This window comes from Myotis davidii, unplaced genomic scaffold, assembly GCF_000327345.1.
Source record: "Myotis davidii unplaced genomic scaffold, ASM32734v1 scaffold271, whole genome shotgun sequence".
In the NCBI taxonomy this organism is placed as follows: Eukaryota; Metazoa; Chordata; class Mammalia; order Chiroptera; family Vespertilionidae; genus Myotis; species Myotis davidii.
The window spans coordinates 2,026,918-2,048,462 of record NW_006284839.1 but is presented as its reverse complement, the minus strand read 5'-3'; the positions used below and the strand labels follow the sequence as shown (position 1 = coordinate 2,048,462).

Below are 21,545 nucleotides of genomic sequence, written 5' to 3'. Positions count from 1 at the left end.
GCGCCAAACCCCACCTGCGCGCCGGGCTCGCGGGCTCCTCTGCCCGCCTTTCCCCGCTGGCCCTCCGGGCCTGGGCTTCTCCTTCTCATCCAGGGGGCCTTGGGGAGATTGGGGAAGGGGCTGCACGGAGCGTGCCGCGCTCAAGGTGTGTTTTTTTGTGGCTTTGTTTTGTATCTTCAATACTTGGATCAACTTCCGGTCTTGCTCCCCTAGAAGGCCTCTGCGCGCAAGAAAGCGGGGACGTGGTAGACCTTGTAATCTCAAAGGCCTCCAAAATCTGTCCTCCTTGCAAATTCCACTGTGATTCTCACCAGTCCTTTGGTTAAGGTGTTAAAGGCCTTTGTAAAATGCAAAGATGTAATTTAGAAGGAGTCGCTTAGTGGGCCATGGACACATTTGCCTGAATGGGTTTATCTAGGGATCATTAGCAAGTTTCTGGAGAGACAAGTGCTGGAAATGGTCAAAATCGGGAGAACTGAGCTCTGATTTAGGCTAGATCGGTATGGTGGTCTCTGCCACACACGCTCACACACACACACACACACACACACACGCACACGCATCCTTGGGGTGGAAAAGTAGTAGGAAGAGAGGAAGGATGGTGCAGATACTTTAGCTTGGATCTAGAGTTACATTGGGACTGATCTTGCTTCATTCTGAGATTTATATTGTCTGACTTTTAGTATTGACTAGGTTCACTTGATGATATAAGCATATTACATTTCATTGAAGAATTTAAAAGAACTAGAAGTGAGACACTCAGCTTATTTCTATACTTTTCACTTTTAGGAAAGATCAAGACTACCCCAGTTCTTATCATTGAAAATGGGATTAGGGTTTCATACTTCTGATAATCCTGGTGTTTTATTTGATGTATTACTTGATTGCTTAAAATAACTTTTTTATTGATTTGAGAGAGAGAAATTATCGATTTGTTGTTTACTTATTTATGCATTCATTGGTTGATGCTTGTATGTGCCCTGACCCGGGATGGAACCTGCAGCCTTGTCGTATTGGGAGCTATCAGGACAGGCTAAAATAGTTTTTTAAGAAACAGAAGGATATATTTTAAAGCACTCTCCTCTTTTGGAATAGGAATGATGCGCAAAGAAGGAGCATAAGAAAGATTTCCTTGTTCACAGACCTTTTACTACCAACAAAAATTTGTTTGCTTTAACCTGTACCGGTTTTAAAACATAAATATTATTAGGAGGTATGCTTTCTTGATCAATTACAACTTTGTTGAGTTCCCAATGGGGAGCCTTTTTAAAGATAGAAGGTTTGAGGGGTTGTTGGTGAGAGAACTAGAAACAGCCTGTGGGCAGCAGAAGGGATTAAGAATGCTCAAGTCAAATGTAAGCTGTTTAGCCATTTTGCCTAAAATTTTGGTGTTCGGTGCTGCCTTTGCTCAGCTAATTTGGATTGTCCTCTTTGACCATATATTCAACATTTAAACAACTGATTTGACAAACTGTCATAACCAACTGATATGTGATTCAAAGGGTAGTGTTACTTAGATTCTGTTCACTTGATATGTGGGATAAAAATAACCAAGGAAGATCTTAGTTGCTACCTTTCAAGAATTTGATGTGTTAATGAGTTCATATCTGAAAATAGGAATATTTAGAGGTTTAAGATTATGGGATTAGCTTCTTATTGATTTTGTGTGTGGTCCCCCCCCCCCCAAACCATTCCACCCTCAGTCTGTCCCAACATTTCAAAGTACTTTCTACATAGGTTTATTGTGGTTTGTTGAGACTGAAATGGAAAACTTATTTTGAGAACAAGCCCACCCCTCACAATTTTCCATATTATCAGGTACAGATTATACAGTTAAGAATTTAAGGTATGAAAAGAAAATAATACAATAAAAATTGCTAATGGTCTACATATACCAGAGCTTTAAAGTCCTGAATTTAAAACCAGGCATAGCTCTAGCCAGTTTGGCTCAGAGGATAGAGCTTCAGCCTGCAGACTGAAGGGTCCCAGGTTCGATTCGGGTCAAGGGCACATGTCTAGGTTCTAGGCTTGATCCCCAGTGGGGGGCATGCAGGAGGCAACCAATCAATAATCCTCTCTTATTGATGTTTCAATCTCTCTCCCTCTACCTCCCTCTCTGAAATCAATAAAATTATATATTTTTTAAAAAGCAGGCATATAACTCCATATATAAATGTCTAATCACTATGTTGTACAAATAAAAATATATTGTAGTTCAACTATAATTGAAAAATGTTAATTTTTTAAAAAAAAATTAAATTTAAAGTCCTTCCCAAAATTATTTAGAAGTTGCAAATGCCACATCACAAAAAAAGCAACTTTTAAATTAGCTTTGTAAATTTGATCTAAATTATTAGATGATGGGAGAGAACTTGTTTTCTCAATTTTTAAATAAATGCATCTAGCTGCATTTTCTCTTACTATATGGAGAATACATTGTATATCCCGGATGGTGAGTTATCAGTCATGTTAATGTGCATCTAAACATGCCATTGGAAACTCAACGTAGGTGGTGAGACTATGTAGCTGCCTGACCAAGCTCTTTCTTCGGTTTGTACATTACAGAGAGAGCAATGGAGGAAAACAGTTTTTTTAGCCAATTAAAGTTTGGAGGTTTTACTGCGGGGGGGAGGGGAGCGTGTTTTTGTCTTTTTCTGATGTCCAAGGAACAGGAATAAGTCTGTGCAGACCAAGGAAAATGGATAGAACAGTTTCAGAAAAAATTGTCTTTTCATCTAAAACATTTAGTTAAAAGAATAATCAGTTGCCATCCCCAAAGGAGTTCTGTTAATGAAAAACGCAATCAACATAAACAAACTTTTTCTATTAGGTGTATTTTTTTATTGAACTGGATTACAATCCTTGTAGATAAGTATGCTTTAAGAAGTCATTTTTATAAGAAAAATTGTTTCCTCTTCAGTCCCGCCACTGACAGCTCCCTTCCCTCCTTATCCTCTCCCTACCCCCACACTCCATCCCTCATACAGAGGATATGAGTGAATTTTTGTGACATGTTGCAAAACTTGTAGAGGCAAGTTGGTGGAGAGAGGCTGCAACTTTAATTTTGCTAAAAACAGTAGCATCTGAAATGCTTGACAGTGTAATCCCCTAGAAAAGAGCAGATTTCAGTAAAGGTGATTGCTTCTCTGAATTTGTTTAGAAGAGGGACAGAAACTTTGGGAGAAAGTCATCTTATTGTCCATCATAGCCAAAGAAATACATAGCATTCTCTAGAATCTTAGAATTGGGGCAGGTAAAATAGAATTCAATGGTTTGAGAATTTTAAATATTTTGGGAAGTGTGGAGCGTGGTATCATTCAGTAGAGAAATGTGTAAAACCATTTATCAGGTTCAAGAATTTTAGATATAGAGATGGTGGCAGAAGATGATATACATATCAAAATATTAAACAGCACTAAGCAAATGTTTATTAAGCCCTATATACATATATATTAGAAGAATGACAAGTTGGAAAAGAGCTTGCATTGTAGAGTTCTAGATAAGCAAAGTAACACTTGTTTTGTATTTGTAGTGTGTTATGTTACTGTTCTGTATTTGTAGTATGCTACTCAACTCTACATTGGACCAGTCAGACTGAACCTCAATTATTGTATTCAATTGTGCGGATTGCATATAAGAAGGATTTTTATTATTATTATTCAGAGAAGGGAAGTGGGATTAAAGCCTCTGGAATTTATTATAGAAGCAACAGATGAAAACTAGAGTTACTTATTCTAGAGCTGAAAGAAGACTAAGGTCAGACAGTGTTACTCTCTTCACATATATTTAAAACATTCCAGTAGAAAAGTAAATGGATATGAGTTGTATAGCTTCAACAGTCAAAACAAGTACCAGTAGATGGAAGGTTGCAGGGAGCCACACTCCCTTTAACTATCTGTTTAGCTATAGAATTGGTGGGGTTGGCATCTTTCAGAGATGTTGTAGAAAGGATTTCTGCATAGGACGGACAGTTGGACCAACAGGTTAGACGCTGACTGGTATAACAAAGTGGAATGATTGCCCCAACTGAAGGTTTTAACAACTCAGCTATCAAAGATATAATAGCTTTTATACTTGCTGTTCATATCCTTTCTCATAGTGGTACTTTTAAAGACATCCAGTAGGTTTCAATAGTATTTTTTTCTTTTGTCTATAGGCCAACATCATAATTATGGGAGATTCATAAAATGTACCCACATTCCTTACCTAGGACTAGAATTAGACATTATTGTTTCCAAAATTGCTTTTTTGCTTTGGGGGGAGAGGGAGAGTGAATAAAATCCTACATCAGTAAAAAACCCAAATCCTCTATAATAAAAGCCTAATATTCAAATCCAACGACTTGTTGCTATTATGTGCACTGACCACCAGGGGGCAGATGTTCAATGCAGGAGCTGTCCGCAGGCCCCAGGCCAGCCAAAGCAGGGGGCAGCGAGTGGGCGGTGCTAGCCGGCTAAGTTGGGTGCCAGCCGGCCAAGTTGGGTGCCAGCGGGGGGACCCCCGATCCCCCCACCAGTTGCCCTACAGATCAGTCCTGATCACTGACCAGGCCTAGGGACCCTACCCATGCACGAATTTCATGCACCGGGCCTCTAGTATCAAATAAACACCAGTATATTTAAGAATTCAGAATCTTTCTTGACTTAGCAGATCTCCCCAGTATATTATCAAGATTTGAGCTACACTTTTTTCCTCAGCTCTTGCTGGACTTAGAGGTAGGCGATTGACTTCATTCAGAACTAGTTTGGAGTACGTACTTCTCCATTTAGATAGTTAGAATTTCATCAGCCCAGAGGTCACGGCACCCTTTTCCAAGTTTCTCTTAGTCTGATCAGATAGATGGTATATTGTCCTAAGTTGAGCTGGGCAAAACCTTCTCCTTTGTATTTTTCATTCGAAAGAAATATATGTGGAAAATACCTTTCTGGGTTTTTGCTAACTAAAATTATTAGTAAGTTTAAAATGACATCCCTCAGAAAAATCTGACAAGAGCCTAAGTCTGCTTGATTATGCATCCAATCTCCCAGACTACATGAGCATTCTCTCTTGCATGGCATTTATTGATATTTCCTGTTTCTGATTATTTTTTTTTCTGATAAAGCCGTATATGACTCCAGCTTACCTTTAGCTTGTCAAGGCATCACTATCATTTCATACTAGAGGCCCAGTGCACGAAAATTCGTGCACTCGGGGGCGGGGGCAGGGTCCTTCAGCCCGGCCTGCTCCTCGCAGTCTGGGAGCACTTAGGGGATGTCCGACTGATGGGGGGGAGCAGGCCTAAGCCATAGTTAGACATCCGTAGTGCTGCCGCAGAGGCAGGAGAGGCTCCCACCACCTCTGCTGCACTCACCAGCCATCAGCCCGGCCTGTGGCTAAGTGGCACTCCCCCTGTGGGAGCACACTGACTACCAGGGGGGCAGCTCCAGCCCTGCCCCCCCATTACCCCTCCATTGCTGCTGGTCGCCACCGCCTCCTAATTGCTGTCCCTGCTCGCTGGCATCCACCTTGGCTGGCCTGGTGCCGCCCTCTCACAGGCCCCGCCGACCAGTCATTCCACTGTTCAATTTGCATATTAGGCTTTTATTATATAGGATTAGACCAGTTAAATCATCAATGGCCCATCTCGTCTTCAGACTATAAAAACTGGGAGTTGGCAGCTCTCAGTAAGATTTTCTGAGAGTTTAAGTTGGTTTCTCAGCAGTGACTTCCACTACTTTATAGTTTTTATGGAAGCCATTCAGTTGAAAGGATGTTTCCAGTATAGCAGCAAAATATGATACTGTTAACAATAGTCATGGTTAGCAGTTCCTGGAACTGCTGAAACTGATGGCACTAGGTAGTGATGAAATTTGACAAGAGAAATTGAATAGACTGCTTTTCTTTGTGGTCACAAATCATCAGCTCCATATTCTCTCAGGGTCATTTGCTTACTCTTTCAAAATATTAGACATGTACTAAGCAAATGTTTATTAAGTCCTATATGCTATTCTGGCCTTGGCCAGTGAACAGAAATAAACAGGACACATTACCTGCCATTAAGTGACAGTTTATTAATCAGCAAGTATGCTTTCCAAATATTCCTGTTTTGTTTCATTGTTAGTGCTTTATAGTAGATTCAACAGTGTATGATTTCATCAGTATCTTCATACATGACATTGAGCAGTGTTTAAAGATGACTGCTCTTCCATAATTATAAAGTAAACCACAATATATCTTGAGCAGCCATGACTACTAACTTTAGGTTTCTGATTCCTTTATACAGAGATCCTTAGGATATGGAGGTTGGCATTGATTTTTTTTTAATATATTGATTTTTTTACAGAGAGGAAGGGAGAGGGATAGAGAGTTAGAAACATTGATGAGAGAGAAACATCGATCAGTTGCCTCCTGCACATCTCCTACTGGGGATGTGCCCACAACCCAGGTACATGCCCTTGACCGGAATCGACCCTGGGACCCTTTAGTCCGCAGGCCGACGCTCTATCCACTGAGCCAAACCGGTTTCGGCAGGTTGGCATTGATTTTAAGATATACCTATTCATGTTCTGCCTGGCCAGTAAGAACATGATTAGAAAAAAAACCTGCAAAGCTATTTTTCCTCAAGAAATGAGTACTTAACAGATGCTTTGAACTATTTTTGAGACTATAAGAATGGGATTTCATCAGGGATTAGAGTTTAGGAAGTATCTTGAATCTAAAGGTTTCACTAAACTAACAGTGGAAGATTTTAAAATTTTAAATAGCTACATACTCACCCCCTCTAATTTCCTTTTATGCCAACAAGTGGCTTCAAAGTTTCAGACTCTTCATCTACTCTCAGCATAACAACATGATCTCCACTCACATGTACAGTCCTTACAATGTGACTTTGAAACATGCTGATCTCTGCTGTCAGTCTCCAGAGGGGTTTCAGACATCATGTTGATACAAAGTTATAGAAGTAGAAGTTATCTGTGTCTTGGACTGTTTGTAACTATCCTATATAATAAAAGCCTAATACGTAAATTGACCGAATGGCATAATGACCGGTTGCTATGACGTGCACTGACCACCAGGGGGCAGACATCCAAAGCAGGAGCTGCCCCAGCCCGCAGGCCCCAGGCCAGCCAAGGCGAGTACCAGTGGGGGGTCCTGGATTGCCAGCCAGGCCTAGGGAATTCGCTACCCATGTACGAATTTCATGCCCCAGGCCTCTAGTATAAATATAATCACTTCACCCTTTCTACCCAGCTTAAACTTCAGTTTCAGTATTGTCATAAGTGTCAGTATTGAGTCTCTCTATCTCATCAATGAGTTCTTGAATTGTTGAATCCCTCTTTATTATTTCCCATCCAGAAACATTTTAGCATGGACTCTACTTAATTCTAATTTATGCATTTTTCTTTGGAGGACTTAAATATGAATAATTTGTTTTCTTTTAGGATTTGGGCGGAAAGATGTAGTTGAATATTTGCTTCAGAATGGTGCAAATGTCCAAGCACGTGATGATGGGGGCCTTATTCCTCTTCACAATGCATGCTCTTTTGGTCATGCTGAAGTAGTCACTCTCCTTTTGCGACATGGTGCAGATCCAAATGCTCGTGATAATTGGAATTACACTCCTCTCCATGAAGCTGCAATTAAAGGAAAGATTGATGTTTGCATCGGTAAGACTGTTTACTTTCCAGAATTTTCCTGAAATAGTTTGTAACCATTCTGAATCTAACTGACTTCATTCATTAATATGATCAAAAATTCTGCCAGGCTGAACTTAAATACTTAAGAACACTTCATAATTTAAACTAACCACTATTTACTAAGTGTCATTTTGTGTATAGTACTGGGCTTAAGCTCTTTAGAGAATAGAGACAAAATTCCTGTTTTCTGGAAATTTGAATTCTCTTGGGAGGTAGCACACACACAGAATCAGATAAAGTCATGGCAGTGAACAGGGATTGTTCGAGGATAATGAGGGCAGTTAGCTGGCTGGAGTCCAGTCACTCCTTTCTGCAGTCTTTCCAACAAGTAGTGGGAGAAAGGTTAAAAAGGTAGGCAGGGACATCTTTATAAAGAACTTTGAATTCCAAGTTAAGGAGCTTGATATTATGAAGACGGTTAAGGAAGGGAACAACAGTGTGATGAAAATAGTGTGTTTTAGCAAGAGTGATCTGATAGGTGGCTGGTAGAATGGATGGCATCAGAGATTTTAGCTAGGAAACTGTAGAATAATCCAGATAAGAAATGATGAGGTTATGAATTAGGGTTATTATAGGAGAATAGAAATGGCAGGATACATAAAGAAGCATTTGAAGGAAAAATTATCAGTTATTTAGAATACTTTAACAAATGAGATAGGCTTTGCTCAACAGTTTGATCATTGACAGAAAAGTATAAGTGAGAAGGCCGCTTATTTGATTGAGAGTTTTTATTAACCTGGTATGACTTGACTGAACTTAGGAGACATTAATGTGTGTAATACATTAAATAATAAAATGTATAATACATTAAATGTGTATAGTACATTAAATAATAAAATATTTTATACTTATCTTTAAAATAAAACATTTACCACACTTTTCGGATATGAAATATCTTTAACCTTGAGTCAGAAATCAAATTGTCATGAATACCATCTTGAAAAAAGTAGTATTGCTATTTTTCAGTGCTCTTGCAGCATGGAGCTGAGCCAACCATCCAAAATACAGATGGAAGGACAGCGTTGGATTTAGCAGACCCGTCTGCCAAAGCAGTGCTGACTGGTAAGTTTGTGTACTCGCTTTGGGTATTCCAGGAAGAATATAAAGAATGAACTTCCTGTGGTTAATGACCTCAACTAGATGTTTTTAAATACTGTCAGTTGTTATTTTTTTTTTACTTCTGTACAGTTGACATTTGATTCTTATCTAGGAAAGGTAACGTTTTTTTTTTTCTTTGCAAAACTGGTATTCCTTCTTCCCTATTCCATGCAATTCCCTGCTTTTATCTTTTAAAAAAAAACCTTGAGGTTCAAATGAAACCTTGTACTAGTAGCCAATATGCAATTCATAATATGGGCAGCAGTTTGGATTTCATTTCAGCAAATCAGTAAACACTATCCATTTTGTTAAATTATGTTTATTTAAACCGTATTTATTGTAAGGGTTTCTTTGTATTCATTATAAATATAAAAGCTGTAGGCATAAAGTATATATTTAATCCTGTTTTTATTTATATATACAGTTAGCCCTCATTGTCCACAGAGCGCCCCTTAATTCCCATGGATACAAATATCTTTGGATGTTCAAGTTCTTTAAGAAGGCACAAATCAGCCCTTACCGGTTTGGCTCAGTGGATAGAGCATTGGCCTGCGGACTCAAGGGTCCCAGGTTCGATTACAGTCAAGGGCACGTACCTTGGTTGCGGGCACATCCCCAGTAGGGAGTGTGCAGGAGGCGGCTGATCGATGTTTCTCTCTCATGGATGTTTCTAACTCTCTATCCCTCTCCCTTCCTCTCTGTAAAAAAACCAATAAAATACATTTTTTAAAAAAAGGCGCAAATCAATGCATACTGTAGGCTCTCCAAATTCATGTATTCCCAGCTGTGGATTGAAAATATGATTTTCAGTCTGAGATTGGTTAAAGTCATGGATGCAAAACCTGCAGATACGGAAGGCTGACTATTTAAAAAAGCATTGTAATAAAAATAATTTTAGTCTTGAAAAATCTTTTGGGTTCACAAGAATGTTAATGGTTATGTTCAGTTGGTGATGCTATAGATTATCTTGTCATTTCTAAATGTTGGTATATTGGATTTTGTTTTATTGGCTTTTGAATGAAGTTGTACATGCATTTTGTGTGTTACGCGAATAGCATTTTGGTTTTCTATAATAATTTAATGAGAAAAAAGAAAAAAGGTTCACCCATAAACTCCCACCTAAGACAAACTTTTTGAAAATTTTGTATATTTCCTCCTTGGCTTTCTTTTTTCTGTTCATATTGTTTTCTTATAGTTGCAGTGATACTTTGTTATATATCATTGAATTTTTTTCACTTTTATAACAAAGGTATTCCATGTTCTTCATATAAATATTTTTAAACTGTACAATATTCTACTGATTAACCGTTTTCCTTTTATTGGAAATTTGTTTTCAAATTTATATACTTTAAATATAATCCAGTGAGTATCTTTATGTATAAAACTATAGTTACTTTTGTAATTGAAATGTTTAATTTCTGGTTTTGTTTGTTTTTTCCCTGATTCATAGGTGAATATAAGAAAGATGAACTCTTGGAAAGTGCCAGGTGTGTTATATATCCCATGAAATCTTCATCATTTAAATGTTTTGGTTTTTTTTAAATAAGAAAACTAAAAAAAGAATGCATTTTTTAAAATGTTCACATAAATGTCTTCATATGGGATGTGCTAAAAAATAGAAATTGCTAATAAATTTTCTTTTGTGTGTTAGGAGTGGCAATGAGGAAAAAATGATGGCTCTGCTCACACCATTAAATGTCAACTGCCATGCAAGTGATGGTAGAAAGGTACTTTCTTTTACCCCTAAGTTTGTGTTCATCTCCTGGTAACATGATAATACATTTATCTTATTATAAATTAAAACTTTTGATGAGAATGCTGATATATTCTTTTAAGCAATAATTTGGATTCTTAAACTTACTAAAACTTTTTTGATAATAAATATTTAGTTCCTATTTGCAATAATGAATTTATAAACTTTTGTACTATAACTTCAGTATATGTGTTGGATTTTTTTAAAACCAAATTGATGACTATTTAGACAATAAAGTTAAAGGGCTTTTTTTTGGATTTTGGTTTTATTTTTTTTAGCTTTTCACACCTTTTTTTCAGCCAGTATTTGAATTTCATTAATTTTTCTGATATTTCAGTCAACTCCATTGCATTTGGCAGCAGGATACAATAGAGTAAAGATTGTACAGCTGTTACTGCAACATGGAGCTGATGTCCATGCTAAAGATAAAGGGTAAGTATTTGAACAAAAATTAGGATTTCTTAAATATTACTATCCTTATAGTAATTTCTGTGACCTTATAAAAATCATGTTTTACTAAACAGCATAAACATGTATTGAGCTTTTATGATATTCAGATATATCTGAGGGCATAGGGAATTATAAAACATTAAGGCAACCACTCAGGCTTACACTACACTTTAGGGGGCATGAAAAGATATCTGACAATACAAGTTCCCTAGTAAGTGTGAGGTGTAGAGGCATTCAGCGTTTGGTATACTGTTATAGAAGGGTAAGATAGAGATCATCAGATCATTGTATGCTAGGCTGAGTAGTTGGAACAGTCTTTTGAAAGCAAGGAAGAACCAGTAAAGGACTTAAAACAAGAAGTAACTACATCGGGTTACTTTTGAAAAAATCTGGCTATAGCTTCAAGGACAAATTGAAGTGGGGATTATTTCAGTAGTACAGGGAGAAATAGTAAAGGCCCAAACCAAGACAATGGCAGTGCAGTGGCGGGGGGAGGGATGATGAAATGTATTGAAAGAGACTTGGGAATTAGAATTGCTAGGACTTAGGGTTCAAATGGATGTTATTAAATTTTGTACATTTTTATTATAAGGTCACATAAGCAATTTGCTATTTAAGTCTGACTGTAAATTTAAATTAAATTAACTAAGTCTTGGGAATCTCTAATAACAGGCTTTCCCCCTTCTCATATTGTAGTGATCTGGTGCCTTTACACAATGCCTGTTCTTATGGTCATTATGAAGTAACTGAACTTCTGGTCAAGGTTAGTTCTGTTGTACTTTTCTTATAATTATATAAGTTATTTTAAATACCTAGTGTATCTGTTTTTCTGTATGTTTTTGGTGCTTAGTGGATATAGAAGTATTTATAATTATTACAAAGTGTAGATCAGGGGTCCTCAAACTACAGCCCGCGTGCCACATGGGGCCCGCCGAAAACATTTATCCGGCCCGCTGGGTGTTTTTGCCGTCGCTGCCTGTCCTGCTTAGGAGCCTACTAGTCCCGGGCCCGCAGTGCGCATGTGTGGAATGTCTGAGGGACAGTGAACTGGCCCCCTGTTTAAAAAGTTTGAGGACCTCTGGTGTAGATGGTTGATAGGTCAGCATCTGACTGCTTGAGATTTTTGAGATTCCTTAAGATTTTTAAAGTAGCACTACCATCTTACGAATAGCAGATTTCGTGATTCTATAATTTGTAGCTAAAGTGAAATTTCAAAACTCTTAAAAATACCAGAGCAATTTTTAGTCAGTCATATATTAAAACTACAATTTACATTTGCAAGACTTGCCCAGTTGTACTTTGAGTTGGAACAGGTTTGCTTGGATAGCTTTACTTCTTCCAATATGCTGGGTGGCTGTTGTTTAACAAGCAGGTTCCTGGGACTGGCAAGAGAGTCCTTATTTTGCTCCCTATTGGATGAGAATAGAAGATATATATTCTCCTTAGAGTGGATCCAAGGATGTTACGCATACCCCAACATTTTTTTGTCCCCTAGTCTCTATGTATGTATTTGACCACTCTCTCTAGACTTCTCTCACTCTGCACTCACTCTGCCCCTTGAATACGTTCCCTCATTCTATATCAGCAGCTGTCATAGGAACGGAAAGAAGACATTTGTTTCCAATGCCTCTATGCTTCCTTTGGAGCATGTACTACCACAGAGTACATTTTCCCACAGAAACAACTTTGTTATAATGTTTAGATACTCTGAATAGTCATAAGCCTTTTAAAATTTATTATGTGGCTGTAATATTATATACATTCATAGCAGTAATGCTTTTGCTTATTGTAAAACTGAATCTTGAATACAGCAGGGTATTTGGAATGTTATGGATGAGAGTGAAACATCAGACAGACTGCAATGAGACTTTTATAAAAAGACAATTGAATGGTGTTTTTCTAAGATGTAGTGTTTACTAAATAAGTGTGGGAAGTGACTAGAGGTTATACATATAGATAGAGGAGGTTAGAAGAGGCGAGGGTACAAGCAGTTACAGAGTGCTCAAGTTCAGGACAATCAGGAGAAAGCAAGTAGACAGACGGAATACAGGTGGAAGTCCTGGGCAACGCAGTCAGTAAGCAATCCTTGCTGACAAGTCTGGCCAGCGCAGTGCAGTGGTCAGCAAACCACGGCTCGTGAGCCACATGCGGCTCTTTGGCCCCTTGAGTGTGGCTCTTCCACAAAATACCACGTGCGGGCGCGCACGTACAGTGCGATTGAAACTTTGTGGCCCATGTGCAGAAGTCAGTTCTCAGCCTGGGCGAATCTATTTTGAAGAAGTGGCGTTAGAAGAAGTGGGGGTTGTCAGTAGGTCGGGCGACGGCTGCGGGATACACAGCGCGGGGGGAGGTACATTGTTTTGAGGTACGTTGGTTGAGGTCGACCCCTTCCAACTCCCATCCACACTCGTCTATCTGAAACAAGTGTACAAGATGAGTGTGGATGTGAGAGTTGGAAGGGGTCGACCTCAGCGAACGTACCTCAATCAGATTGAGGACGTTTTTAGCAAAGGCCAGCTTATGAGTACCTTAAGTTAATAACAGTGTACCTACCTATATAGTTTAAGTTTAAAAAATTTGGCTCTCAAAAGAAATTTCAATCATTGTACTGTTGATATTTGGCTCTGTTGACTAATGAGTTTGCCGACCACTGGGCTAGCACATGATGGCATTTAACAGCAAACATGCAGTAGACTGCTTTTCATGACCATGATGCATACAGATTGTGATGTGACTGCTTGAAAAGCTAACATAATTTTATGCCAGTAGTAGAAGTATAGTATCAGGAGCAAATGTCCTAACAGATGCATTGTACTTGTGCAGTCAAACCGATTGAGAATCTATCATTCTAGGCTCATAATATTTTTAAGTGAATTTTTAAAACTGAAGTCTATTTAGTTGAGGGCCACAAAGGTGATAGGAAGTCTAGAAACCATGAGTGAAGGAGCTGAAAGTGTTTAGATTGGAAAAGAAAACCATAAAGAATTGCCTTCAAATATTGCAAAGAATATTGATCTCTTTTGTTCCAAAGACCAATAGATCAAAGTTTAAAGTACATAATTAACTTAATGTAAAAGAGAACTTTTTAACAACAGAAGTTATCTATTAAGTATAAAAGTTATGTTAGTTGAGAATTAGTTTCCAGGAATTAAAAGTACTAAGATTGGGTAGCTGGTTCACCTTCTACAGGTAAGTGTGGAAGGGATTTTGTGTTTGATGAGAGATTAAACTAGAATGACTTCTGTGGTCCATCCAACTCTAATAGTTGGAAATGGCTAAATTAAAATACCAATGTTAAAAAGGCAATGGAGCACTGGAACTCAGACATTCCAAGTATTTGGCACATTTTAATAAAACTAAACATATCTACCATATGACCCAGCAATTCCATTTCTAGGGGTATTTGCAAAAGAATAATGTATCCATAAAGAGACTTGTACATAAATGTTCATAACAGCTTATTCATAATAGTCAAAAACTAGAAATAGTCCAAATGCCATCGACAGGATGACATTATGGTATATTTTGTACAATGGAATGCCACTACTCAGCAATGAAAATGAATTATTGATACGACAACATGAATGAATCTCAGAAACATTGTGTGTGAAAAAAACGACTCAAAGTACACACTGGGTTATTCCATTTTTATGAAATTTAAGAACAGGTAAATCTAATATGTGCTAAGAGTCAGAATGGGGGCGGGAATTGTCCATAAAGAAGCATGAGGGAACATTCTGGGATAATGAAAGTGTCTTTTTTTCTCCCCTCCTTCCCCAATTCTTTTCTTTAGCTGTGAGTGTCTTAGATCTTGAATTGGGTGATGGATATCATGAATATGTACATTTCTCAAAACACATCAAACTACATTAGTCCCCCTATCTCCCCTGAACCTATCTACAGTTTCATTTCTCTGCAGTTTCAGTTACCTGCAGTTAACTGATCTGAAAATATAGTAGATGAAAAATTTCAGCAATAAACAATTTTTAAATTTTACGTCATTCTGAGTAGTGTGATGAAATGTCACGCTGCCCACTTGAGACATGAATCCAGCATATCCCCATTGTATATGCTATCTACCCATTTGTGTCTGTTGTCAGATCAACTGTCCTGGTATTGCATTGCTTCTATTTAACCCTTATTTTACTTAATAATGGCCCCCAAAAGCAAGACTAGTGATAATGGCAATTCAGATATGCCAGAGAGAAGCTGTGAAGTGCTTCCTTTAAGTGAAAAGGTGAGTACAGTACCATAAGATATTTTGAGAGAGAGAGCACATTCACATATCTTTCATTACAGTGTATTGTTTTAATGGTTCTATTTTATTGTTGTTATTAACTTCTTGCTGTTACCTAATTTATGAATTAAACTTTATCATAGGAATGTATGTATGTATAGGAAAAAACATACACATGGAAACGCATTTCTCAAACTTAATTTGTCCCGGAAGGCTGTTTGGGAATCAATTTGTTTGAAAACCGAATCATTTTTTTCCATTATGTAACTTCAATTACTTCATTCCAGACCCCCAAATGATTCCCTTTTTTAACCCTTCTTTTATACAGAACATGTCTAATGTACTATTTAATCTGTAATTAAACACTTATTTTCTTAAACTTATCAAAGCATCCCCTACTAGCCTTAAACTTTTTCATATATCACTGACTCTGAAATACTATCACAGGTTAACTGATAGTATTTAAAAACAACAGTTTTTCTGCCTATTAAGTTGTCTGGGATTGTTGTTTTGTGAGCACTTTTATTTACTCCCTTAGCAACATTATTAGCACTCTTGATGGCCTCTTTATGATTTAAAATTATGCTTTGTTTGTTGCCTGAGAGGTGCTTTTTGAGGTATCAGCATGAAGGAAAGGGTTGTCAGGTTAAAAACTGAATGTTTGGTCCACAACCGAGACATTTTTTCTGTGGAAAGCTTGGTGGAAAACAGAAAGATGTTCAAGAACAGGTTTGATTGTATAGGGTTTGGTGCTGTCCATGGTTTTAGGCATCCACTGGTGATACATGGATAAGGAGGAACTACTGTATATAATTAAGAACTAGGCATTTTTGCCATATGTAAATTACATAATAAGAATTTTTGGAAAAGATGCATGTTAAATCTAAAGCTTCATTCTCAACTATTTTTAACAATAAAAGAGTTAAATAGGCCTTTGTGCATAGGCCTAGCAACCAGTAACTGTTTGTTCATGGGGAGAAAATGTATTCTTTTCCTGAAATAATTGGTTCAAAAAGTGAACTTTGGGGACATGTTTAAATTTCCTTGATGTTATACTATAGACTACTACTAATTCTAAATTCTCTTAAAAATTGGACACTAAATATGTGCTTCCTTTCCCCACCCCCAGCATGGTGCCTGTGTAAATGCAATGGACTTGTGGCAATTCACTCCTCTTCATGAGGCGGCTTCTAAGAACAGGATTGAAGTGTGTTCTCTTCTCCTAAGTTATGGTGCAGATCCAACACTGCTGAATTGTCACAATAAAAGTGCTATAGACTTGGCTCCCACACCACAATTAAAAGAAAGATTAGCATGTGAGTATAAAATGATGAATGTTAAGCTAAGATATTATATCAATAAACTAAAAACTATTTCTTGTTTGTTTCTAGAAATTTTTAAATGATAGAATAATTTCCTTAGCTGTGGGTATCTTTTGTTCAGACTAGCATATCTTAATCATTCTGAAGTTTCTACTTATTCTGCTCTTAAGATGAGAATATATTTGTATTCTTTTCTTTTTAAGACAAGTTAAATGCATTTTATATGTATTAGTCTTATAGGTGGTATGCTTTTGAAAAGAATTTGGGTTTTGTTCCTGTCTTTGATGTGACTTTCTACGGAAACTGCCATGAAGTTGAAGTGTTATTTGTAGGACTGCCACCTTGTAAATCTAGTCCCCGGATTTTGTTATCTAATGTTCTTTGGTATCTGGACAGTTCTATGGTCTTCTATGTATAGCTGAAATAGATGTAATGAGACATAGCCACCTAGTTCAGGTACAATTTGCTATACATAAATAGGAAATTTACATTATTTTGGAATAATAAAGGACACTGCATGGTTTCACAAATCTGAGACATAAAAGAGAGCAATCTTGAGAAAATACCCTCTTTCATTTGTTCATCAGTAGGTACCTCTTGGAATATCCAGCTTGTCTAGTCCCCAGTTCTCTGACGTGTGAGCAAAGCCATCTGCTATTGCTGTAATGCTAGTGTAGGGACTATGATCACTCTGTTTTACTTATTTACTTAGAAAAGTTCTGTGCTTTGGAAAATTCTGAGAACTCTCTGATCCGGGAATATGTTGCAGTACTCCAGATATTTCCAGACCAAAATAGACTTTGAGTTGGCCATGGGCTAAATCCGTGTATACAGTTGGAGATGAATTGGATCATAACAGGGGAACTGGAATACCACTGTCTCCCTTTTTAGGGGTTATATTTGGAGAATATCTTTAGATTCTCTATTTGGCTATTTTGGTAGATAATTTTGAAAATAATTTAAAGAAAAATATTATGTCTTTTACTAGGTAAATCTTACCAATTTGATAATTCTCATGCAGATCTATATACCTTTCCTTCATCTAGATGAATTTAAAGGCCATTCTTTGCTGCAGGCTGCACGGGAAGCTGATGTTACACGAATCAAAAAACATCTCTCTCTGGAAATGGTGAATTTTAAACATCCTCAAACGCATGAAACAGCATTGGTAATGTTTCAGATTTAAGTTTTTGTAATACAGTAACCAAAAACATGCAAAACTAATCATAGTGTCCTACTTCTTCTGATGATACAGGGTCATTACCATAATGTCCTATTTTTGTAATAGCATCTTAAAATCTGTGCTTTTTAAAAATTAATGCCTCCACATATATATAGAAAAATTTCAAATAATACAGTAAAATAGACAACCTACCTCACCCCCCAAAAGGCAATGTTATTATTCATTTGAGTATATTTCTAGAAACAAGTTTTGTTTATATACTGTATATATTGTGTGTAATTTTTTATTATGAATGGTTCATAATAACAAATTTGGTTTTTATTATGTTTATGATTAAAATTTTGGAATTCAGTGAAAATAATGGAAAAAGAAAATTCTACCACCGAGATAAAAATCACTTGGTTTTCTTCTAGAATTGTCTTTTTTTTTTTCCAATATTAGATCTACAATATTTTTCCTCTTTGCTCGAGGATATGCTTTTTATTTTAGAGGAAGGGTGGAGGGAGAGAAAGAGAAACATCAATAAGTTGCCTCCCATATGCCCAGATTGGGGATCGAACCTGCAATCCGGGTGTGGGCCCTGACCATTCCCGCAACCTTTCGGTGTACAGGATGATGCTCCAACCAAGTCACACCAGCCAGGGCAAAGTGAGATCTAAAGTCTGTATATCTCTCCTCTATCCTGTGTGAATAAAGTGTGTGAGTACAGGCTACTTCCCTGATAGAGGCAGAGGTAATAACCACTCTGTGGAACTGTAACAAATTAAATGAGAGACTCAGGCAGTCTGTGGAAAAGCAGTCAGAAAAGATGCGAGCTGGCAAGGATAAGTGATGAGCCCTAACCGTTTTGGCTCAGTGGATAGAGCATTGGCTTGAGAACTGAAAGGTCCTGGGTTCGATTCCAGTAAAGGGCATGTATCTTATTTGCGGGCACATCCCCAGTATGGTGTTTGCAGAAGGCATCTGATCGATGTTTCTAACTCTCTATCCCTCTCTCTTCATCTCTGTAAAAAATCAATAAAATGCATTTTAAAAAAAGGATAAGTGATGAAAGAGAGGAAAGGGAATGGTATAGTCAGAGCCTATTGTAGAAGTAGAAATTAAAAGGAACCAAGTCCTGCTGTAGGAATTGCAGAATGTGTTTTGGGTGAGGAAAAATGGCCCTACATAAATTCATGTGTTTAAGGGCAAATTTAACTCATAGTAGCCTTACTTTCCTGATAGCTTTTATGATTAATTTTCTTCCTAATGCTATGATGTAAACTATGTGAAGGTTATGTAGAAATCTAAAAAACATTTTAGACCGTTTTGCTACTTAACATGTAAAAAATACCCAGTAAAACAATAGCAAAGCTGCAAACTAATAAGAAATGCTAGTGCATAATTAAAATCGTAGGAGCATTAAGATGGTACAGAGAAACTTGGAAAGATTGACATGGAAAACTTTAAAGAGCTAATACTACTTGTTTTCCCTAAATATTGCATAGTTGTGATTCCAGGGGCACTGCCTTCCAGGTTTCCAGAGACTGCAGACCCTGTCCCAGAATGGGACAGAATAATATGGGAGCAATTTGAAGTAGATGTGATCAAAATTCTTGAAAATAAACTATTTCCATTTTGTGTGCTGTCCTGCTAGATGTCCTGGGGTGATTACTTATACCATATCAAAGGAACAGTGTTCACCATATAGAAATGGTTTCATTGAGAGCAAAGGAATGATTTTTGTGACAGCAGCAACATCAACGAATAAATCTGAAACAAAGTCATGACTATCAGATATGCTTTGTAATTAACAGGTCAAAATCAGAATAAATTTCATGTGTACTGTGTATTTAGATATATAAAACAACCTAGCTTAACAATTATTTGAAACTTTTATTCCATGAATTTTCAGGTTTCAATTTTAACATATGCATACATGGATTTAGTCATTCACTCATTTAGACATTTATTGAACACCTATGTGTATGAGTGTCATCCTGGATGTTGGGGATTCAAAGATTTGTGACATGACCATGAGGTATTTATAGGTTTAAAACTAGCAGATCTCTATCTTATGTCTCCCTCCTTGATGCATCATGCACATAGATGCTGCCACATTCAACTTAAAGTGTATCATTTTCTACCACTGATAATCCAAGTTCCTTATTCTGCTGGAGCAACTAGTTAAAAGAGAAACAAATACTACTCATCTGGCCAACTATTTCATCAGTGTCATTACCAAGCAGAAGCCAGAACTGATGAGTGCTATGTTATTTCTTCCTGTAAAGAAACCCCAGTCTTGGGGCTGTTTTGTCAGTTAACCTTTAAAAAAATGATATAAACAGTGTTCTCAATGGGAACAGTTATGAAAAGAGTAATAGTCACATTAATTTAAATTTTTCATCACATCAGTAGTGGCTTTTTCAAAGATGTAGGACAACTATAAGCTTAATTGGAATATTTAGTAATAGATGTTATCAGGCAAATAAGATTTTCAGGCCCTGCCAAAATTTGGTAATTGTTGCACATTCTATCCAATAGAAAATCTTTGAGTAGCAAAGTTAAAAAAAGTTAAAGTCAAACATAAAAACACAGAAGTAAAATAACTCTCTCTCTCTCTCTTTCTCTCTCTCTCTCTCTCTCTCTCTCTCTCTCTTTTTCTCTCTCCCCCTCCCCCTTCCTCTCTGAAATTAATAAAAATATATAAAAAAATAAATAAAAGTTGTTTCTTAAAAAAATCTAGATTAGAAACAGATGTTCTTAAATAAAAAGCAGTCATGTATAGTCCTTGATTAATGCTGCAATTTAAATTATCTAGCATTGTGCTGCTGCATCTCCATACCCCAAAAGAAAGCAAATATGTGAACTGTTGCTAAGAAAAGGAGCGAACATCAATGAAAAGACTAAAGAGTAAGTATACTTTTAATAATTAAAAATTATTGATATTTTATTTTTTGAAAAAATGCACTTATTGTCTGGCTGGCTTTTTCTCTTTAAGATTCTTGACTCCTCTACACGTCGCATCTGAGAAAGCTCATAATGATGTTGTTGAAGTTGTGGTGAAACATGAAGCAAAGGTATTACCTTTTTGGTAATCTTTGGTAATCCAATGAGTTATTTTATACTTAGCAGTTTTAATGTCTGCCTTCCTAGACTATTTACTCTCTCATAAGTATTACCTTTTTCCTCTGAATCAATATTTTAAAATAATTCTGCAGATATTTTTTCTTCATTTTTTTTTGCTAGAAATCCTATGGATTTACTCAAAAGTACATTATTCCTGTATATCCTTCCTTCTCTATTCCTTTTAACCACACCCCACTGGTCAGGTTATCCTTAAGGTCTTTTTCTAGCAGCTATACTCTTCAGGAAAATGTCTCCAGCTGGAGACATTCTGATTCTGACCGTCATCATTTCTAGTATTCTTTTCTCAAATCTTCTGTTCCTTGGTTACCATGATAACTCCTGTTATTTACCCCAGCCACAGCGTTTCTTACCCTCTGTTTTTTCTCCATATTGGGAAATAAATACTATTATATTGGGAAGTTACTGTTTTTTAGTTGGCATTTGTGCACAAAGTATTTTATTCATGGAATAATTATGTTTTCATCCAGGCTACAAATTATAATTTCTTACCCAGGAACTTTAAAAAAATAATACTCAGTAAAAGATGTATATAGCATCCCAGATTGGGATGATAGTCACTTAATTCAACAATTTTTATAATTTTTAGCCACAGATCATTGCCTTTAAACAAAATCTTTAGTAGAAATGTACAATAAAACAGGAAGAATGGAGCTGCCCTGAATGAAGGGAGAAGAATGGAATAGAGACCCTTTCCCCT

At 36.9% G+C, this 21,545-nt stretch overlaps 1 protein-coding gene across 1 annotated transcript in view; it reads left to right on the top strand.

Annotated features, from left to right (window-relative positions):
- Positions 1-7,411: 7,411 nt before the first annotated feature.
- TNKS2 (tankyrase, TRF1-interacting ankyrin-related ADP-ribose polymerase 2) overlaps positions 7,412-21,545 on the top strand; it is a gene marked incomplete at its 5' end in the record, with an annotated part of 44,678 nt that continues 30,544 nt past the window's right edge. The window contains 10 exons of the mRNA XM_015558024.1: positions 7,412-7,646; positions 8,643-8,738; positions 10,225-10,261; positions 10,426-10,501; positions 10,865-10,959; positions 11,674-11,740; positions 16,344-16,530; positions 17,583-17,704; positions 20,520-20,611; positions 20,700-20,778. Coding sequence (XP_015413510.1) covers positions 7,412-7,646; positions 8,643-8,738; positions 10,225-10,261; positions 10,426-10,501; positions 10,865-10,959; positions 11,674-11,740; positions 16,344-16,530; positions 17,583-17,704; positions 20,520-20,611; positions 20,700-20,778 — 1,086 coding nt within the window. The remainder of the gene's footprint in view (positions 7,647-8,642; positions 8,739-10,224; positions 10,262-10,425; positions 10,502-10,864; positions 10,960-11,673; positions 11,741-16,343; positions 16,531-17,582; positions 17,705-20,519; positions 20,612-20,699; positions 20,779-21,545) is intronic.